This window comes from Gallinula chloropus, assembly GCF_964237585.1.
Source record: "Gallinula chloropus genome assembly, chromosome: 17".
NCBI lineage: Eukaryota > Metazoa > Chordata > Aves > Gruiformes > Rallidae > Gallinula > Gallinula chloropus.
Window position 1 is genome coordinate 13,581,216 of NC_140102.1, and position 23,580 is coordinate 13,604,795.

At 43.4% G+C, this 23,580-nt stretch overlaps 1 protein-coding gene across 1 annotated transcript in view; it reads right to left on the minus strand.

The window, feature by feature from the left end:
- The window catches only part of MED13L (mediator complex subunit 13L), a gene marked incomplete at its 5' end in the record, with an annotated part of 193,290 nt that overhangs the window by 100,251 nt on the left and 69,459 nt on the right, over window positions 1-23,580 (minus strand). Inside the window, one exon of the mRNA XM_084271900.1 lies at window positions 381-465. Within this exon, the coding sequence (XP_084128026.1) occupies window positions 381-465 (85 nt within the window). The remainder of the gene's footprint in view (window positions 1-380; window positions 466-23,580) is intronic.

The following is a 23,580-nucleotide window of genomic DNA, read 5'->3' on the forward strand; positions in this document are numbered from 1 at the left end:
GATTGAAGAGCTTTAAACATTATCTGTTAACCTCATCAAAGGGGCTGGGGGTCAGGAACAATTATTCCCTGTAAGCATTACAAGAAGGTAAAACCTTTTTTTTCCTCCTTTTGAAATAGCTCCCAAAGAAGAATGCAAGCAACAATTCCCACTGACATTATTCTTTGTGTGAGCATTTAATTAGTCTGCACTGCATTTTATGTTACATTACCACAGTCAATGTCTTAAGAGATCCATCTCTATCCTGCGTCTCCTACACTACAGTTCCACCCGTAAAAAAATATGATTTAAGACCACTAATAATATAACTGGTCTGAAAGTATCCTGTGTTATTTTAAATATCATAATGAAATATTTGAGTGCAATAGAGTTTTTCTTACCTTTCCAGGAGATTATGAATTGCTTTGAAGAGCAGGGTCCTACACTCATAGGAAAGTCCGTTCTCCCACAATCCTTCTTCCACCACTACAAAACCATAAAATGACAAGATGTTCAGAACAGGGAAATGCAAACGTTTATACAAAACAGAACTCCATTAGCTTTAATTTTCAACAGTAGCATGTTTCATGAAAGCGTTTCAACAACTACCTATATTCCCAATGTAGCTTTAATCTTTGCTCGCTGAAGACATCAACTTTGAACTTAAACAAAAAGACAACACAAAAGCATAAAAGCAAATGCATTTGTTCATAGCATTCAATATTAAAGCATAAGGGTGAGGAACTCATCACTCTTTGCCATGAATACTGAGAAGGCAGATGCAGATAATCAAGAAACAAAGTGAATCATTAAAGGTGTAAAATCAATTTACATAACTGAAACATTAAACAAGTATCCTGAACCTCTCACTCTCCCATTCAAGTGAAATTCCTCCCTTTTACTATGGCAGCTTCAGCAACACGCAGCAAATATAGAAAACATGCAGCATTTTGAAATGACAAAATAAAACTGTAAATGGAGTAACAAACTGCAGAGATTTTAGATAATTTAAAAAAATAATCTATTAATCTCTGATGTGAAGTGCAGCATGAACTAGTCACCCAAATGAGCACCCGGAGGATATACACACCTCAAAAATATCTGCTGTCCTTATTCCACTTGGTTTGGATGCTCAAACTACCAAAAGCAAAACTATTTTGGGTATGCCTGTACCAGATTCTAAATCTTATTCAGCCAGAAGATGCAATCTCAGCTGCAGGGTAAAACCAGATGATTAACTAACATGTCAAGGAATAAGAATTTGTTAATTGTCTGAGTTCTGTCATGTCAGTTTAACAGGAATACTCTGTAGATCTTAGAAATGCAGACATAAAATTCTCCAGCATGTTAAGAACTGAATCCTTAACACCCCTCCTTGGCCAATTTAGAGGATGAAACCTTCCAACAGCATGTCTATCATGCAGAGATTATTATCTAAGTATAGTTTACTCTACAAGCTTGTTTAAAGTAAAGCTTCTAAAGAGTTTCTGCTGTGAGAAAAATACTAATATTGCCAGCAGTCTTCAACTACAGCTTCAAAGCCTCAAAACCCAGCATTGTTCGCTATTCCGCTGCTTCTCCCAGTAACCCCAAGTCAAACAACCTCAAACAAGTGGAGGCACATTTTTTGAATGTGTAATGTTGTGATATGCTAATATTGGTAACAGAGCCTCTCTCCTTTTACAGGATGAAAAAGGCAGGGCTTCACTGCCCAAATCACCTTATCCAAAAGCACAGTTACTTCCTCAGAAGAACGAAAAGGCAGATTTGTGCTTTTGGGCACAAGCACGAGCCAAGTATCTTTCCCTGTAAAACCATTAAGGGCCCCTTCGATGCTTGCAAAACCTTCCTGAGTATGTAATGTGCCAGAGCTGTTTACTAGATAGAAGGTCACACAGCCTCAGAATCTGTGTATAAAGCAGTATTTAGGAAGTTCAGCATCTCTGTGCAATTTCAGAACTACATGTGAATGGATTCTGTACCACTCAGTAATGCAGGACCAGTATAGTCCTGCACTGACAAACTACACCATTCTCCAATACATGGGCAGTTCTGGATTACAGGATGAGAGAGATCACTCCTGAGTTCACCCCCATGAAAACTCCCCATCTAAATAAAAATTCTATTTTTTTTTTTGGTCAAAAGAAATCATCTGTTATGCAGCACTGAGTGAGCTCTTCCCATGTTTCACCCTAATACTACCCAAGCATCTGTGCCAGAAGCCAGCACTCTAGGGCCAGTAAAAACTTCAGGCAAAATGGGAGAGACAAGAACTTATTCCATGACTTTACAGGGAGCTTCTCACCACCAGTTCTCATGTTCTCAATCCTAACTGACTGTCCTCTCCTACTCCCAAGAGTGTTCAGCAAATGCCCACTTCAATAGCAGCTCGTACCATCCCTCCAAACTACTTACTACAAGCCTTATTTTGCCCCTGACACCAGAACAAAGATCCGATCGCAGAGCTTTACGTGGTTTATAAGGGAAACCAATTCCAACTCTACCAAGCATGAGCATTGATTCCAGCAGGGACTTGTGGATTCTTTTGCCCTGTGCCAGGCACAGCTCCTCTTCAGGCTATGTGGTCCCATCACTCTCACACCCAAACAGGACACATGTCTACCCAGGCCTGGAGTGACACAAAGGCTTTGTGCATCCCAGAAGGGACTGAAAATGTGGGAATGGAACCAGACAGCATTCCCCATCTCTACACAGCAACACAGCTGTACTAGTGGCTATCCTGCACTTGGGAGAAGGGTACGTATTCCACAGCCTGGGAAAAGCAGGGAAAAGCCAAGTTAACCTTGCGGCAGAGGTCCCTCAGGTCAAGCCTGCCAATGAGATCAGACAGGCTGAGGAGTAGCAGCTGAGTGGGATGAGGAAAAGGGGAAAGACTGAAGTGGTATCATCCCTCAATAACCTCATTTTTTCAATTTTTTTTTTATTATTACACAGCATTCACAAATTCTATGTGAAATGAAAATAAAGTTATTATTAAATTTACCCCAGGTATGTCAGAAGACATCTTCATAACCTCTTTCAGATAATAAATAGTGCCTTTGATTCCTAGATATATTAATGCACTATAATTACCATAATTACTTCTGATATTTCTTCATACTACTAAAGCTGTTCATCTCACATTGAAGAGTAGGTACATATCTAAGCTACAGTAAAAATGGGGAGTATGGAGAAATTCAGACTACAGCATTTCACTTCCCTTGACTTTGGCTCCCTGACTGTGTCCAAAAAAGAGCTTCAACAACTGGAGTAAGTCACAACTTCAAGATGCAAATGGTGAGCAGTAAGAAAGCTTGGCAGAACCCTGGGGATTAGAGGGTCCCTGTAAATTGTAAAGTTCCTCACACCGTAACAACGCCACCAGACTTTGGATTTTGAAGAATACTTTAAATTGCTGTATCCTGTCCTGATGGTACTTTCTGTCACTCAAGTTAAAATTTCTCTTTAGAGGCAACAAATACGACATGATACAAGAGCTGTGAAAGCCATCTTTGAAAAGCAAACTCCTAGGGGAAGGACCGAGACTGAATTTTAGGAAAAGGAGGAACAGGATAGAACAGGTAACTAACTTTTCTTCCATGGAAGTCAGAGGAGACAAGAGTATTGCTGCAATGCAGCCAGGACAAAAGCTGGATACCTCTTCCCAGGATGGGGTAGACAAAGCCACCAGTAATCAGAGTGGCTGTTGGTGACCATCCTGTTCTGAGGAGAGTGTCAGGCCAGGTGACCTCCACAGTCCAAACTCCTCCTCACCTGTGGGACCCATCAGATTTACTCATCTGCTACTCTGATAGGATTTATCTAAGCATCTAGATCTCTCTGCATGTATATATACACACACTTCTCTGTAGATGCTAACTACCTTATCTAAGCATGAGTACATTCCTGAGTAGCCACAGGTGACAACTGGGAGTAGCAGGTACTTCCTTGTGAAACAGGCAGTCCATCCCTCCTTGCTGTGTGTCCCACAGGAGAGGGATAACCTCACCACATTTCTCACCAAAATAAGCAGCTACTAAGCGTGGTTTATTGTTGGTTTGTTGTTTTTTTCTAAATGAAAAATCATCTCTCAAAATAAACAAGTAAGTCTATTAATATTCTGCCTCTAAAAATCTGTAGTCTTGGGGGAAAAAAAAGAAAATCAAGAAGATAAAGTCACCTCATCTCTTCTAGTAACTGTAATTCCATCAACTGCTCACGTGAAATAGTTTAACTGCCCTTACTATATCATTCTCAACACAAGTTCTTCACTGTGCTCTGTCCCTACTGGAATTAAAGAAGCGTATGGGACCAACAAGAAGTGGGAAATTTTTGGTATCTTTCAAAAGGAAAAACCCCTCAACTTGAGACAGTCAGTTTTGTACAGAACATTCTACTCGTTTATCTGGAGAGTTGTCATTGTTTCATGTAAGAGTTCAGAAAGTGAATGTATAAATAGTCATTAAAATTGTCATGGAAAGTTAATAAAGCACCAGAGAGATGTTTTAACAGCTACAATGGTGTAAAAAAAAAAAAAATTAAATAAAACCCATCAATCTGTTTAAGCTGACAGGAGTGCAGTAAAAATACATGTCTCTGGTCCAGCTGAGTCCCATCAGGTGACACAAAAGTGTGTCCAGGAGTAAGCTAAAACCCCTTTTGGTTACACCACCTGAAGAAACCCACAACACAGTGTTCTCTCTCTTCCATGGAGAGAGTATTATCAGCAGATAACCCAAAAAGCAACAAGGGCGCGTGACATGTAACAGCTAACGATGGAGGGGCTAAATCCCACTGCTGGCACCCCTACAGAACGGGAACAGATCAACAGCTTTCACACACCGAGGTTTTAAATGTCTGTTATTACCTTGTTTTCATAAACTCAAAACCTGAGTAGAGCATTTGTACTCATTTGATTTACCCTCACAGACTGGGTGTTAAAAGAACTAAAGGCAACTACAGTAATTTAGACTTACATGGAAAATTTATAATTTAAACATACATTAATGAGCAGCTCAGTGGGCTTGGGGGTCTTTTTTTTATTTTCAAGTCAGAGATATTAAGGTCTTACAAGTGGCCAATGTTTTTTTATTGAGCCAGACGTGGTCTCAAAAAACGAAAAAAAAAAAAAAATTTTAAATGAACCATTATAAAAATTTCAAGGAGAGGAGTCACGGCAGAATATCAAAGCAAGTACTTCAATAATTTTAGGTCTCCCAGCAGAGATACCGGGAAGATAATAAGATCTCTGTTCTGCTTCAGTGACCAAACTGACATATTTTACTTAAAAGAAATATCGGAAGGAAGGGCAGAAAGCGAGCTGAGACTGTCGGCGTTGCAGAGATAGTTACACCTTTAAGAAATTCAGCCACCCACATTTTAATAATTCAGGTCACACTGCCTTATGCAGTTTAAAAGTAGAATTAGTTTCAAAGAATACATATTTCCTCAGAGCTATGTTACATATTTCCTTTTAATGTATCGTATTGCAGCAACAGCTGAAATGAACGTCTAGACATCAAAACCAGGCTCTGTTCCCACCTACTGCTTTTTTACCTCGGGCATCACAACTAATGAAACCTATTATCCAGAACACTGACTTCGGTTACCGCATTGGCCACTGCAAATATGAAAAAACACTCTGGGACAGGACCGGTTATTCAGCCATTAAAATTACTGAAAATCAATTTCTTGCTGCACGCTGCAGAAATACTGAGAGATTAAAGCAGGACACATGGGACAAGGAGATTACTTGGAGGGGAGATTACGATGTCAAACTGCTACGGAGGGGGAGTTACTCAGAGCAGTATATGCTCCCTCCTACTCTTTGATATCCAGTCTCCTCGCTGCCATGAAATATGAAGAATGTGGGGCTTTTTCCCCCTGTAGACACAGTTTTGAAAAACACACGGCCAAATAACTCCAGCAAAATCAGAAATTCAATTACTAAATGCAAGCATTTAATTTTTCATTTTAATTTTTATTAACTGTGCCCTTAAAACAATATTTCAAAGACAAAGTAGCGTTTTGAAGCATCATTTCTTCTAAAAAATTGAGTTAAAGGAGTAACAAAGCAATGCAATGGTACATTAATTCTGAAAAACTATATTATACCCATAAAAATCCAATTAAATGCAATGCTACTGATCGATCATTGTTATACTGCCATTGATCACCTTGTAAAATCTGCGTTTGAAGTCATTAGTGATTAAATTGACTTATTACTAAATCAGATTCAACCCACTTAGAGATCTAATTTCCTTGCCCCGGTTATGATTGTAGGGAAATTGTACTGCTTACTCGCACAGTACCGAGAATTCATCTTGGCCTCCCCCATCTCCCAAGTCAACTCATGGGCCAAAAAGGAGGCGATGCAGAGGGAGCTCTCACCAGCACGGGCCCTTTGTGCGAAGCTCTGCCAACGGGCGCCCTGCGCGCACAGCAGCGGTTACAATCAGCGCCCTACCAAGGGAGCCGGAACGGCACGAGCTCCGCACCGCGCGCTCCCGGGGAAATGGGAATATTAATGAGGACGATGGCTGAAGATTGCAGTTCAGACCCGACCCCCGTTTGCATTTCAATGGGCGGCAATTTTCTATGTAAGCACGAACCGCTTCCGAGCCGAGTTGACTATGAAACTAAAATCGCTGCACTCCAGAAAAAAGATAAATAAAACCTTCAAAGGCAGCAGCTGTTGAATATCGCAGGAATACCACAGCGCTTTAATTGTTGAGCATTGAAACAGAAATTAGCATAATAGCTATTTATTGAAAAACAGATGGTAGGTAACTATCTGCACTTAGATTATGTTAGCACTACTTAAAGTATTACTTTTACCACTTCCTCACTCCTGGTAGGTACAAAATTGTGGTTTAAAAAAAAAAAAAATAAATACAGTAAATGTTACATTCCCTCCCTCCTCCCATCCCCTACTCTCACATTCCTCCACTCCCACACTGTCCCTCCTGCCTTTCCGCTGCAGCGCACCACAACGCGGCTCTCACAGTGCGAATCCCTGGGCACCACGGCACAACATTCCAAAGGGCACTGGGAAGAAAGCGGTCACGCAAAGTATGTCATCGCTTCTGGTTCTTCAGAAGTTCACTTCAAAATGTTCCAAAAATCTAACTTCTCCAAAGCCAAAATTATTATCTATCAAGTCAGAAATGTTTGTACTGTGTAATTATAGTTCAATTCTGCTTTCGATGTAGGAATGCAGAGTGAGCTATGCCAGAGCGCTGAGCAGCTCGCTCCAGAGCCATAAGCATTCCAAATAAAATAGTTAAGGTTGCTGGGCGGTTTTTGCTTTGAATGCTTTTTACAGCCACCCGCTCCGTCCCAAGTAACAGTAAAATGAATATAAATATGGCCCGATTTTTATGCGGTTTATACGGCTTCCTAAAGCACAGCGGGAAGTTGTTGGCAGTGTGAAACCGGCTCTCGTGCCCCAAACCATCCCCCTCCAACCTCTGATTTGCACTGTTCATCTGTCCCACCATGTATTCACCTTAAGTTTTATCTTCAAGCTACTTTGTATTTCTCTGCAGAGGTATTTCCTACAAATGAAAAGCATTAACCTGACTGGTGTGGAAACGGACCAACGCTTGGAGAGATTCTCACCATCTTCCTCTGACGTGCCCAGGGCCAAGGACACCACTAAGACAGAAGTACTTCCCTAGGCATTTACTCCTGGGAGTTCCCAGCATTTCCTTCTTTCCACACTTCTGGGATTTTCACTTCCAATACGCCTTGTTTCACCTCTTCAACTCTTTAGCACAAGGTCATTAAAAAATAATTTCTCACAGAGGAATGTAAAAGTAACACCCTAAAAACTTGAAGGAAACTAACTTTCAGAGTATTACTATGCTTCCTAATCCCAGAAGACAATCTCTACCTCCAAACTTGATTTGCTCTCTTCATCCCCATTTCAGATTTCCAGGTTTTCTTCATTTCCTCCCGTTTTCACTCACCTTCCCAGCCATCCAGCCCCTGCAGCCCTCAGTCTACACATCAGCTGCAAACCCTCACCTCTGCCTCTTCATCTTTCTAGGTTCAAAGACAACAAACACACTGAGCTACATCTGCATCAGCAAGACCTTCCTCTCTGCAGTGCTAACACAATGTGAACTTTTATTTCTCTTCTCTAAAAACATTGGTTTTCCATCAAAAGCACATGGAGCATATTTCTCATTTCTCCATTTCCCACCATTGAGGGGCTCTGTTGGAGGCAAGAGAATTTATGGCGAGGGCTGCAAGGCTCTTCCAAGAGAAATTAAAGCAACTTTGGCCATGGCCAGAGGAACACAAGGCTTGTTCTTAGGAAAAATACAGTTCATATTAATCCATATTTGGAAAGTGAAAGGAACCAAAAGTCCTTTGTCATTTATGAACTATGCAAGACGTCATTCTTGAGATACAGACAGATCATTTTGGAAAGGGGGACTGGGATGCTTTGCTCCCTTTTCTTGAACACAGGTTTGTCTTAAATTAAAACACTCAGAGTTCAAGACAGATGATTCCATTTTGCTTACAAGCCAAGTCCCTGAAAAGCCAGCCCCTCACCGCCCAACCAGCTGGGCCGTGTTCCTGCGCCGGCCCAGTCAGTAATCCCTGCAGCTGGAGGGGAAAGCAGGGCACTCAGCAGCGGTCCCTCCCTACTCCCCAGTCGGCATTTCCACGCTCCTACCATCATCCTAAAGAGCATTTTACAGGAGGCTTAGCCCTGGCTAAGGGCACTCTGCAGCGTGACCGAGAGAACAGGGAAACACGATTCATTAGACATGCCTGGAGTGCTAACAATGGGACCGCTTCGCGCTGCCTTTCACTGCGTACATCTTGCGGAGGCTAATGCATTCGCGTTACACAACGAGCACATTTACAGACAGGAGAAAAAATATCATCATCTTTAAGACAGACGGCTTTTTTTATTATTATTTGCTGCTTTACAATATGCTTGCAGGATGCCACAGCTTTTAACCGATACGTTAAGATGACAAATGCAGGAAAGAGAACATCTCCGACCCATCCAAAGACACATTTATAGGGAATTCAAGGGCGTGCTGCTGCCCAGTCTCTCCCTGATCATGGCTACCTTCCTTCTGCCCAGCCAGGCTGCACATCTTTGCACTAATAATACTTCCATCTCAGCTGCATGCTTATTTAGCCAAGTAAATATTCAGTTTTCCATTAGCTAAAATCTGGGTTTACTCTTCTGCATAAATTAAGAACTGGGCTAATTTTTCCTCAGTTCACATGTCCTCTTGGTACCACGTCATGACTTACAGCCTCCAGACTGCTGGTTTGTGTTATTTGAAACAACAGCTTTGCTCACAAAGTCTTCTTTGCCTTGACTTGCCCGTAACACTCCACTGTGAGAACACCAGATTTTGGTTTGACTAAGGAACAGCGGGAAATACTTGTAGAGCAGCCTCCTGTTTTAAATGTACACCAAGTACCACAAACTCGTAACGGCCAAAGGTTGTAAGTGTGAACTCCAGCTCCGTTATACATGGGGCATGTTAGGTAAGTCCCTGCCTATTACTGTTTGAAAACTAGAAAGGGCTGAGCAAACACGTTTGTTTCTAATTTATACATCACTCAAAAACAGTGTTCTAGAGTGTATTTTACCACTTGTTTTCCTACTGCCCTACCAGAACCCACCGTAGTATTTTACACAGGAGTGAACTACAGAACCGACCTGCACTTTGTTTACTTGAAAACTTGCCAAAGCAAAAGGTGAAGCAATTTCAAAAACCCCAAAACCCCACCCACTGATCACCAAACATGCAAACAGAAACTAATAGCAACAGGCAAACCCATGTTTTTGCTATTGCTGTGAATTTTCTGTGCAGCAAAGCCGTCAGCTGAAACGTTGATGCATTCGTGATGCAGAGGGTCAGGCTTCAGGAATAACCCAACCTCACTCCAAAAATGTTTGTGGTCAGACTCGATGTTGTAAACCAAGTACCCTGTTTTCAAAAGGAACAGTGTGCTTCCAGCCTCACAGTTCTACTACTATGTCTTGAAAAACGAATTAATATCTAAACATCAGATGCAGTTTCAAGAACAGCAGAAGGGGTTGAACCGAGGCCTCTTGTTAAGGATGTGACAGCACACATCATTTCCCTCATACACCCATCTTTTTGGAGAGAGCAGTAGGTTTTCAAAACCACAGGCACAGGATAAAAGGCTCAAAGAGACTTCAAAGCCCAGACAACCATGTTTTTGTCGGTTTTGTTTGTTCTCTACCGGCTCCCCAAGAAGCACGCCAAAGAACTCTGCTCTTTGCGAGCAAACATTTACTGCAGTTGGCCGCTATTTAAACCAAAGTAAAAGCAAAATAACAGCTTTCGGGCATGTATTGAGTCCTGCCAGCAAAGCGGCCTGAGATCCAGGCGGCAGAGCGTCCGGCAGGTTTCTATAGATCATGTTTGACACGCTCCATCCGAGAGCCGGCAGAGGGAGCAGCACGGAGCCAGGTCCTGCCGCCTTCCCGGAGGATCTGGTTTTCAGATTAAGGAAAAGGATGCGAGATCATACATGCTAAAAATACAACTTGGGAGGGGGTGGGGAGGAGGGAAACAACCACATTCAATAATAAACATAGTAGAAGTAGGATGATTCTGAGTAGGAACAGTTTAATGGCTAGTTTTAAAATGAAGCCCTCTGTATGAAACAGCTTTAAAAGCGAAGTAACATCCTTGAAAAATCACAGAGTCCAAGTGCCCCGCACCAAATCCGTAAAACGAGCCCTTGAGAAAGGCTAAAGATGATCTTTGACAGTCCCCATAGCCATCGCTTCCACTGTCTGTACAAACACTCACATGTTTTCAGGCATCTTTGATTGTTAACTGTTTCACACACTCATCTTTCAGGGAAAGCCTCCACAGCTGAGTTTTTCTGCTCACACTTAGCCCGGCAGGTGTAAGGACCAGGACTGGCTGACATAGAGATGCCTTTTTACAACGCTGAGCTTCACTAGCGCTACTTATTAGGACAATTGCTACATTGGTGGCACCTTTCAACACAGGAAACTTCCAACTAGAAAATTAATCCAGGTAGATGCACTCAGGGTATTCCTCCCCCTTCAGAGAGTCAGCAAAACACAGCTTAGAGCAGCCCAGCACAGAGCCATCTGTATGGCTGACCAGCCACAACAAGAGGGACAAACAGCACTTCCCCAAGCATACTAAGAGCTCCCAACTGATTAACAAACCCTCTCCCTCCCAACCCTGATCTACTCCAATTGCCCTTTCCTACAGATGCTCTTCCTGCTGGACACAGAAAATACTTACTTGTAAGAAGGTATTTTTTAATTCTTATTTATAAACTAGAAGGTATTACAAGGGAAAACAAAAACACTGAAGATGGCACAACATGGTGTAGAGCACTGTGGATGGAAAAAAACAAATTACTGCAGACTGGAGAGCCGTTCGTGGGGATATGTGAATCCCTGGAATTATGCACAATAGTGAACCAATATAGTGACTGTGACCAAACATGCACCTTTTCTCTAGACACTAAGGCTGAATATAAACAGTGATTTAATATTTGAAGCCAGCCCTGTCCTGCAGAGATCCCTCTTCTCTAAAGGTCTCCTCCACGGGAGCTACTGCAAACAGAAGACAGAACCAAGAACAACTGCCCAGACAATGAGCAGGCACCATGAGGAACTGCCCAGGAAGAAACGATACCATTCTAGTCAGCAAAAAACATGATGCAACTTCTGACTCGCACTTGTACTTGGAAGCCCTTCTAAAGATTGGCATCAGAAAATTGGGGAAAACACATCCATGAAAAAATTTCCCCTTCACAGGCATCTCCTGACAGTTATTTCATGTCAGTGTTTCAGTAGGAGCCATCTCCCTCCTCAGTGCTAATTCTGCAATGCAAATGTAATATGTTGTTCACGTTACAGCCTGTTGCCATGGATATTAATGTGATGTCATAAATTGTTACATCTTCATTGCAGAAACAAAATGAAAGGGCTTGTAAAGCAGGAGAATAATAAGAACTCCTCTAAGAAAGCATATTTAAGAATAAGCAACTGCTGTACAAATCAAACAGTGGAAAAAAGACATAAATTGATATTTTAAGTTAGCATTGTTGACTGTTGCTTTAAATCAGAACTACCTAAAAGATTAAAAAATGCCTACTTAATTTTACTCTTCAATTTCACTGGATGGTCCCCTGCACAGCAGAGCCTCCACAGTAGAAGGTGTAACCCCCACTTGCAGAATTTAGCTTTCCACCTTGGTTGAAAATATCTTTCTTCTTTCTGAACTCTCACCTTAAATATCAGGCAGTGGCCAGCAATGCCTTCAGGACTCTTCTCCTCCTTTTCCTTTTAATCCAGCTCCTTTTTGACTCACCAATGACATTTATTGTGGAACATGGGCCACGTCACAAGTACAGTGACTCAAAGCACTTCATTTCTTAAAACCCATGTTTGTGGCTCGCCCTTCCAAAACCCTGATCTACACTCTTTCTAAAGTTTTGCTCTCCGAGGACTTCAGCAATAAACAGTGACAAAATCTGCCTTTGCCTTATTAAAACGGTAGTTAAGACTATGATAAATTAATCTACTTTAGCCATAAGATATACACAGAGAGTGAAGGAAAGAATAATTTAGCTTAGAGAAAAGTATAATATGGTAAAAAAGCACAGCCAACATTCACAGCCAATTTACATGGTGTAGAATGAAGGGAGTCCAGGACTGCTCTCATTCTCCGTTAGTCGCCTTTAATCTTCTCCCCAAACAGTTTAGCTTTTCTGAAAGTGGATTTAATTAAGTCGAAAGACACACAGCAACTGGGGAAGGAAGGGCCATTTCTGCCTACGCAGACCTGCCAGGCGATGACCTGCTGATGAATTGGAGCATCCACCCACCACTGGAATCAACCCAAAGCCATTTCCTGCCATCCCAGCCACCACGACACCAAAGATCCACCCAACAGTGGAAGCAGCACTTTGGGAAGGAGAACTTTCATGCCAACCCCACTTCTGTGACACACTCTGACCTTCTTGGAAACCGAGTCACTCTTCCCCAACTTCTGAGTATGGGCCGATGTTTCTGAGGTCTGGTGGCACTTGCACCCAAGTCAGCTAGTTCAATCCTAACTCCTCTGCTTACAGTGGTACGGGATGTGTTCCCTCTCTTTGCAAACTCACCCAGATTGCATGGGAAATGGAAAACACCCAACCCCTGCACTCCAACTGGCCACTGGATTTATATTACCACAACTTCAGACAAGAGAATAGATCTTACCTTCCACAACCTGAGATTATTTTCCCTGGTTTCTCCTGTGGCTTCCACATCCCCATTCAATCTAATGAGGAGTCTTAACCTTTTCCTCAGTCTCTCGCTCCTTAGCTCCCCGCTGTGATTCATTAAACACTGTTGTTTCTCTGCCCACCCCATCTGGGGGGAAGGAGTGTGCAGAAAGAGGAGAAGCATGTAGATGTGTGTGTGTATGTATAGACACGCACACATAAAAGAAGTGCTTGCCATTCCCATCTCTCTGAAACTCAAATGCAGCTGAAAAGCTGAACAAATAGAAAATAAAAATAGTTTCTTGATGTCTTTTAGAAGGAGCTATTCTGTAAAGGCAGCTTCACCAGCCTTCTGAAGACATTCTGACTTTAACCTGTTCAATTCACTTGCTTCTTAGATCTGCTACTACTCACGCAACATGCAATGAACACTCCCAAGCCAGCAGAAATCACCATCCCTCACAGCAAGCTGTGTTTCCTGGCCATGTTTGCCTCAGCTTACACTCCACAGCAGGTGCAGATGTGCACCAGGTGGCTTGGAGGAAGCTGAACAACTGTTTCAAAGGGGCCACCTATGCACAGTGTTCCTGCTTCAATCTTTAATTCAGAAAACCAGCCACAAACCCACGTCATCCTGGGTTGATGTTGTCTTCTGGGTATCAGAAACAAGACAGGGGAAAAGTGCGATAGGCAGGAACATAACTGGGAATAAGGGGGCAGATCGTGGTGTCTCATCCACCTCCTGCCAGCTGGCAGCTCTATGGATAAAGCCAGGGAGAGGTTAAGAGCAAAGGCAACTCAGAGTAAGGACAACTTTGCCCCACACATGGATTTGTTTCTGAAGCATAACCCAAAGGAAACAAGTGCACCAGCAGGAACTCGGCCATGTAGCCAAGCTCTCAACAGCTAGGTAACAGCTGCTATACCAGGAATAATATTAAGGATTTCTCTTCCTTGAAGGATGTTCCTCCTATAATTCTCCATATTTAAGAAAGTCCAGGTTCAAAGGAAAGTGAAGACAAGAACTACAGGACGGCCTCAAACACACCATGATGAAGCACTAAAACCATCCAGTGGAGCGCAACACGAGCAAGAGCAGCTCAGGCACTTAAGGAATGTCTGTAGGATGCAGCATGGAGTGCAGAGATCCCTGGGCTGGCAGAGGTCTGCTCTGTCAATCCACACACAGCAGGACCATGCACTCAGGAGCTGGCATCTAGCAGTGCTTTAGACAAATGCACTCAAGGACAGTGCTACGCACACACAGCCACAAAGCTTCTTTCTAGACTCAGAACTGTTTCTGTGCATCTAGCCCAGGGGGTTGCTGTACATGAGAACACAAAATGCTATTTCTGGGGAAAACATAAAACAAAACCTGAACGATTTTGTTTAAAGATGCACTCCTGTTTCAAACTCACCTATACAAAGGTTACACTTCAGTCTACTTAGTGTTTCCCTAACAACCACCAGGTATCGATGCACCCTAAGAGAAAGACCTTCGCTGTCAAGCAGAAGGACCTACGCACAGAACTCTTTGCGGAGACTTAATTGAAATCAGAGCTGACACTGTGATCCCAGCAGTCCTGGCACGCCCTAAGCCGCAGCTCTGCTCTGGCTGACCATGCAGCCCACGTCGCTGTGCATTAGCCTCACACCACAGCTGCGCAGCGGGGAAGGGTTTCGTCCTTTTGCGCTTGCCTTCGGCCACAGCCTCCCCCCTCCTGTACATCCAAGGAGCCCCACTGGACACTCCGGAATTTAACAGGGAAATTCAGGATACTGATGGGGAATCTGAGGGATTGTTAGCAGACGGGGAGGGGAGAAGGAATCTGTTGTCAGGCTGGTTTAACTGACATTAAGCTACTGTAACAGACATCATAATTTTCCCTTTCTGTCAACAATTTTAATGTCAAAAACGAAGCGCACACACAGTCACATAGCCAAAAGACTGCCTGCAAGAGCTGTAAGCAAAAATAAGCTTCCATGTATGATAAATCTTCCCATTCAGAACGCCTACAACCATACACAAACTCTCACCTACTTACAACAGAAGCAGAAAAGCCATACTTAATTGACTTTGTCATGCCAGAGATGTAAAAAGCAACTCTTAACTACTGCAAACCACATACACACTCCTACATTGCTAAATAAAAATCACAGCGCTCGAGTTTAAACTGCAAATTAACAATGAAAAAATCCCCATCTGAAATATCACATCAAGTTGGCAGCCCTGCTCAGCTTGATCTCTCTTGGCCAGAGAATTTCACTAGCTTGTAACATTTAACTGTAATCTGACAGCAAATGAGGCTTCCAACTGAAAACTACTACAAGGCTGGGTTTCGCTTCCTTCCCCCCACCTCCAAGAGGATATAAACCAACTGGAAATACAGCCTATTGGAAACTTAATAAATTCTGTAGGTCTTTATAGTGATAAAAGGGACTTATCAAACATAACCAACAAATCAATGCTTGATGTTACTGACAATTCATTTGTTTTCTCTTCCTCTTACCTCCCTGTTTATCTGGTACCCCACACAGCCATAAGAGACCTCTGTCTTTAAGCACAGGGCATTACAATTTCTCCAGATATTATTTTCCTGGTGTAAACCCCCAGATACAATACATTTACATTCCTACAAAAATATCTAGGTTGTTTAAAGAGGGCAGCAAATAGGGAGGTAATCCCAGTCGAATAACTCTAGATGTAATTGAGCATCCATCTTAAGCTCTCTTACATAAAAATCATCCCCTGTATCAATCGTTATGCTCCTTCCTTTCTGATCGCAGCTTTTTATACAGCTCTATCTCCTGACTCAGCTGTACCTGACCATCATCCATGACCCACTGGCCGTGCACCTGCTGGAATCAGCTTTAAGCACAGTCATGGAAGCAATTGTTTCCCATACACCTCAATTTGCAAACACATGAAGATCACCCTCACGCTCTGTGGTACCACATGAGGAGCAAAACATACCTTAACTGCACAAATACTAACCAACGTCTACGTTCTGTGGTGCTTTTCTCCCCCTTATTTGCTACACCAAAGCATCAGCACATTGGAATTTTCATTATGGGGTTTCTCTCTAACGAGTATCAGAGGAGATGTAACGCCTGAAGTCACTGCACCACCTCGGTTTCAGTTAAAAATATAGAGGTTAAATGCTAGCAGCAGTGACCTTAATCTCCATCGCCACAGAAGTGGTGGGCTTTGCCTGTGACTTCAGAAAGGAATAAAAACTAGGTTAGTGGAGGTAATTCTGGAAAATTATCGATGTTTTTCATCTGTGCAAGATTTAAATCAATCAAGTTATGGAAGATCAGCAGAACCTTGTCAGGAAAGGCATAAAGATCCTACCTTCAAGCATGAAAAATCATTTCACCACAATGGACAATCTTTTCTCAAGACAGACCAGCAAGCGCCAGACAAATTGTTTAACAAGTAGTTCATTTCCACTAGGATATCTTTCAGTTTAAAGCAAGAGATTCATATCCCAGTGAGAAAACAAGCTTGATAAAGTTGCGTTTGATGCCTAAAATTCTCCTAATTCCCAACAAATTCCCAATGAATTGTCAGCAAATCTGTGAGGCGATAGATCCCCCATGTTCTCACTACTGTCACTTCTCACATTTCACAAGAACCGTTCTGAACGGCTTTTCTTCTGACAAGACGTCACCAGTGGAACGCTGGATTTATTCTGTGTTCCAAAAGAAGAACCTAGCCCCCCCCTCAGCCGCCACGCGGCCTCTATGTGTTTGAAAATGCCTTTTAACATGACATCAGGCACAAACTGGGCCAGAAGACATGAAAATGTCAGCAGTGGCAGAAGGCGTCTCTCAGCCTCAGTACTGGTGGCACCAGCGGCTCCACTGCACATACACGCCAGCCTTGGACGCTGCACTCACACCAAATCTTCACTGTGCTGGAAACACTAAGAGCCTAATTACACCATGAACCAACAGCTTTTCCTTACTCCAGCTGTTAGATAAAGTCCTGTTCTGTACGCTCAGCCAAGGGCGCTGTAAGTCTAGAACACCAGTGTATGGAGAGTGACATCAGAAAGGCTTTAAAAGTACAACCATCATACAAGATGAGGAACAGGTCCAGTCCTCTTCAATGTCTTTATCACTGGCCTCAATGAAGGGATCGAATGTTCCCTCAGTCAGTTTGTGGACTACACTAAGCTGGGAGGAAGTGTGGATCTGCCTGAGGGTAGGGAGGCTCTTCAGAGGGAACTGGACAGGCTGGATCCAGGGGGACCAAGGGATGAGGTTTAACATCACCAAGGGCAGAGTCCTACACATGGGACAGAACAACCCCATGCAGAGCTACAGGCCGGGGGCAGAGCGGCTGGAGAGCTGCTGGCAGAGAGGGACCTGGGGGTGTTGGCTGACAGCTGACTGACCATGAGCCAGCAGTGTACCCGGGGGACAGGAAGGCCAACGGCATCCTGGCTTGTGTCAGTCCCAGGGTGGCCAGCAGGGCCAGGGCAGGGATTGTGCCCCTGTACTCAGCACCAGTAAGGCCACAACTCGAGTGCTGTGTCCAGTTTTGGGCCCACACTACAAGAAGGGCATCAAGGTCCTGAAGCGAATCCAGAGAAGGGCAGCCAGGCTGGGGAAGGGGCTGGAGGGCAAATCCTCTGAGGAGCAGCTGAGGGAGCTGGGGGTGTTCAGCCTGGAGAAGAGGAGGCTGAGGGGAGACCTTATCACCACCTACACTGACCTGACAGGAGGGTGCGGAGAGGTGGGGGTTGGTCTCTTCAGCCAGGAGACAGGAGATGGGACAAGGGGCAATGGCCTCCAGCTGGGCCAGGGTAGGGTAAGATCAGATGTTAGGGAAAGGTTCTTCCCTAAAAGGGTTATGGGGCACTGGAACAGGCTGCCCAGGGAGAGGGATGAGTCACTGACCCTGGGTGTGTTTAACAGATGGGCAGGTGAGTTGCTCAGGGATATGGGTTAGTAGGGGTGGATATGGTTTGACTCAATGATCTCAAAGGTCTTTTCCAACCTAGGGATTCTGTGATATATATGAATGGTAGCACTGCAAGACTAGAGGAAGACATTAATGAGATACAGGTAGATTGCATCACCACCTTGGTCATCTGAGACAGACACCACCACCACCCCCCATCCCAAATCTCAGCATCAGGAACCCAGGTTCACATCTCACAGCTGAAGTTCCATCCAGGAGAGCACACAGTGTCACCCTGTCTGTTCACAGCAGACACTGCTCTCCAACACTGAGCAAGTGACGAAATTAAAAGTGCTGGAGAGATTAAGGAAAGTGGCTTTGAACCGACTGCTTGCTTAATTCTCAGCAGCTCCTGTTTACCAGAAGTGGTGATTTCAAAACAAGAGTGACTCCTTCCCTTAAGACGCTCAGCCCAATCCTGTCCACAGGGCAGCAGCAGCAGCATTTCTGAGATGACTGACCCCCTTCCAAGCCATTATGAAGTGATACAGTAAATGGGAACAGGATTTAAGAACCTGCTCAAGTGCCAGGACAGGATTCCCGATAGTCTCTGCTGAATGTCCGGGGAGAAAGCATAGGTTACAGAAACACAGGAGATGCTGCAGTGTGCAAACAAGTAGATGTAAATGAGCTAATTTTGGTAAAAGTCACAGAGGCTTAACTGAAAGGGAAAAATGAATTAACATTTCATTTGGCTCATTATTAAACTACAGATTAAGAAAGAGAAGTGGAAGTGACAGGCATAAGCCTGCAGCAGTTCAACAAATGTACATTTTTATCACAGGAAGATGTGCATGTATCTCTGTGTGTCTGTGTATATATAAATATATATATATATATATATATAAAGGGTCTCCTATTCTTCACCCCCCTTTAAAAACACTACATCAATTTTCAAGTAAATTCATTATTGCAGAAAACACTCGTGAGAGCTCCACAGCCACTTTTAAAGAACCCCCCCCTATCAGCACTATGAACTGATAACCCTTTGGAACGATCCCTCCCAACCTCAGAGAGGTTCATGTCAAACAAGCGCACACTAAAACCCCGCAACGCAGCCAGGCTGCTGGCGGAGCTGTTAATTCAGCCCTGGCTGGCTGCCCGGTGGAGACCAGAATACATTTTAATCCAAACAACAGAATGGGAAGGAGGAACCTCAAAAGCAATTTCAAATCTATCAAGATTGAAATATTACCTGAATGCAGTAACAACATTTTCACTTTGGGAGTTCTGCCAAAACCCAAACAGTTACCCCACAGCCAATATTGCTCTTGGTGCGTTATTTTTAACCAAGAAGCCCCTGTACACACCTACTTTATCTATACTAGCTGACTCCAACAGCTAGAAACACAAGGTAGTATAGGGGATGTGACGTCTGCAAGACCCAGGAGCACACAGCAGAAGGATCCCACCACAGCATGCTGACAAGAACCACCCTGCCATGATGTTATTCAGCCAAGAAGGTACTGGGATGGGATATTCTCCTCCTGCCTGGCCTTGGCATGACCCAAGAATTGCCCTCATGGAGCACAGTCCTGCTTTCTGCCTCACCTATTTCAGGCTTCGAGAGTCTCCAAAAAAGCTGAGGAAATGTTGATGTTGTGAAGTCTGGGCACCTGTAATAGCTCAGTGAAGAGTCAGGGAGAAACTTTCACACCTCTTTGATATTCCTTTAAATCTACAAAAACTGCCACTTACACCAACTCAGCACCAGAAGCCAAGCAGTAAATAGGAGAGTCACTAAAAGAAAAAAACAATTAAAAGTTAAAACAACAGGAGCCAAAAGACCAGAGACTGCTGGCACCCCAAAGAGGGAGCAGCACAGGTCACACAGCCCAGCAGCACAGCCACGAGGTGCTCTGTGCAAGGGGGTCACACAGCAAGGAACCAAAAGGCACTGGAGATGATGTTTGCCAGGTACAATTCCTATTTGCCTCTCCCAGTTTAGTTCAGTTGAACTGGTTGCCATTCATGATAGCTGAATTACTCAGCAGGAACAAAGGAAAAAAAAAAACCCCACACCAAAAACAACCCCCAAATCAGAGAGAAGAGGTTTGGGAGGAGTGTGCTGTCGTAGGGGTGCACATTCATCTTCTCTTGACTATTTGAGAGGTTTTGCTGTTCATGGATCAGTTATTTATAGCTCATCTGGGCAGCATCCACATCTTTAATTCCGTAACAGCTTCCCTTGCCTTTTGAATTAAAAACTGAACTTTACTCCAGCTGATTCTCAAGGGGAAAGCATTAAATGTGCCACATCCTGTTCTTTGTTTCAAAGCAGCAGTGTGAAATAACGTGAAGCAGCGCAGCCCCCGTGATTACTGCATATTTCATTAAGACTCCAACACTCTTTGTCCCACTTAAAGGCTGACTCCATGCTTTTGGCCATATGGAGTTAGTTAAGTAGGCCCCGCGACTCAGAAAACTCTGCAACACACAGACTGTCAGACAGCCCTCAGTATTGTGATTATTAAGCTCCCACTCTTTAAAACCATACCCAGGAATGTCACTAAGCCCTGATTTTTCCAAATTTAGTACGAGACACAACTGATAATACAAGTGGGACTCACCACAAGTAACGGAGGAGAGGTGCAGGAGCTGGGCTTAGTTTTGCACGTCATTTTTGGCAGGTTTGGAGAAATGTACTACCTCAAAGTGAGAGAGCAGCCATCCTTTCTGGAGCCAAACAACACAGCTCATAGGTGAGACACAGTTGTGACAGGTCACCTCACCCATGAGCTGCTGCGAACTTCAGATCTTTCTGTTTGTCTTCTGCCTAGAACTTTCAAACAATTCCCTTTCCCCTGCATCCCTTTTTGGCTCTGTAACAGGGACAAATGTTAAGTCACAGATGAATTCGTGACCAAAAAATTTTCATCTGCCCAACGGCTCCATTCCCACAGCTGTGAAGAAGCCCCAGGGCCAGGCCAGTGCCACTGGTACAGCGCTCCAGCCACAGACAGCAACGTCACCTTCTCCCGCTCTCAACAGATGCACAGCACTGCAAAACTTCATTTTAACTGCCCAGAGATATTTGATTAATTAGCTAATGTTTGTACATTGGGAAAGGAAGACACTGTTAATAATGTCATCTCTACTGAGGATTACATCTAAGCCTATAATGGCCTCTTGCAAAGCAATCCTTTCACCGTGCTCGTGCCACCCAGACCCAGGAGCGGCTCCTGGCTGCCCTGAGGAGAGCCTGGCCGTGCTGTGCTCACTCAGACCTCAGCCCCGGGACACCACATGACGTCTCTCAGCAGACGTCAGCAGAAAGAGGTCGTGCTTGAACCAAGGGAATCTTTTTGAGGTCTCTGGCCAGGGTAATTGTGTAAACCATCCTGCCTTTAATCAGGACACACTGAAACCACTCCTCAGCACCCTTCCCAAAACACAGACAGCAAGGTAGTGGCTGCTGAACTTTGCAGTCAAGAGTTTGCTAGTTACAGCATACAGAGCAAAACATAGCCTAGATGACAAAAAGAATTGACAGAAAACATCAGGAAAAGCCAAAGCCCACCTTCACCAATATTTTTCACTTCTTACCCCGAATCTCTTTTTCTCTCAACCCACATCAGTCCCCTCAGCTTGCCCCAGGTACTGACAGATGCACCAGCTCCAGCCATCCTATTCCCAAGCCTCTACTATTAAACGCTCCAGTACATTGGATGCATTTATGTTCATCCTAAGGGCTTTTAACCCCAAAGTAAAAGTTCCATCTGGCTGCACAAGAGGAAGCAGGCTTTAAGGGGACAGAGAGTGAAGGGAAGGAACAAGGGACAAACACAGAAGGCGATTTTCCCAGGGCTCCGCTCCCTCCCTTCTCCCTCATAAGCACCCCACTTCAGCATCCCATTGTCATCCCAGGGGTACGCCTTGCCCAAACCTTCCCACCTCCTCAGTAACCCTCACCCAGACCCTGGGGAGTCAGAGGAGCAGCAGGAAGGAAAAAAAACTCTCTCAGTACATCAGTAACCCAAATACAGAAACCTCTGGACTGGAGCTGCATCCAGCAGGAGAAAACCACCACCTGGAACTGCCCATGCACCAGCAGTTGGGATGAATAGGATTTTTTAATCTCATTAATTTCAGGGTAAATGACAACACTTCTGAGAAATGACCATTCTAACCTCCCAGCAGAGTACTGCCGCACAGATCAATCAGCACACCCAACGCAGCAAAATGCAGTAACTCTGACTGAGGAACAGCCCCATTTCAGAGGTTAAAACAAGAGAATGTGATTATTTAACCATGGAGGATTTCTGCACCGTCCTCACTCTGGCAGGTGGTTGGTAATATTAACAGAGGCTAATTAAAAATCTTGGGCTTAGGTATTTTTCTAACCAGCAAGCCTCGCATTTCTTCTATCTTGTTTATTCAGGCCAGACAATCTATAAAAGCAAGAAGTCTGAAGGCTTCATTTTTAAATAGAGATTTTATTTTTAATTTAATGAGTATGCTGTCTGGTAAAATGGATTTTGTGCTGAACTCCCCTTTAAAAGATGGGTGAGAAGGAACAGAAGTGACATTTTCCAAGCAGCAGTTCAACCCAGCTCATTTTCAGAGAAGCGGGTGGGATTTTTCTTTTTTATTTATTTCACTCTGTTCAGCTTCTTCAAAGTGTCTGAAGAGGAGAAAGTTCCCCAAAATTATTCAATAAAATCAAATTAATCAAGAATTATAATGACATATGTCAGGTAATTTAATACCATCTAATTTATATCAGCATATATTCTCCTTTAAGTAAGTTCCCTGAAAGGGGCTCAGTGATTTTCTATTACTTGATGGCTTATTATAGTCCCAATGTTACAATGGATATTTAAAAGCAAAAGTAAAGAATTTTATGCAGAAAACCAACACTTACAGCATATGCAAAAGCTAGTTCAAGAGCAAGCACAGAATTAGCTATACAGATATTTTTTCAAGTTTGACAGCTAAGCCTTCTGCGCTTGTCATGCATATGCCACATTAGAAAAAATAATATTCTTATGTAGTACCGAACACATGTTTATTTAATGGCATCTGCCCAGAGGGATGATATATTTTCTAGTTAGCATTCACAGAACTGTTCCTCTCAAACCAATTCACGTTTGAAATATCTAGGTTAAGACTAATCTGGAATGGTTTCATTTCTGAAAAACAAGACCTTGTTAACTCTGAGAATCTGAAATCAGGGTGGGGTTTTTTTACATGGCTGCGTTTACTATGCAGCAAAATATCCACATCTGAAAAGAGCAAGAGTCAAATAAATAAATAAATTCAAAATTAATATTAAAACATTTAAGAACAAAAAAACTGTATCAAAAAAATAAGTGGGAAATCTTACTCTGTCCACTCACCCAAACCCACCTTGGCTC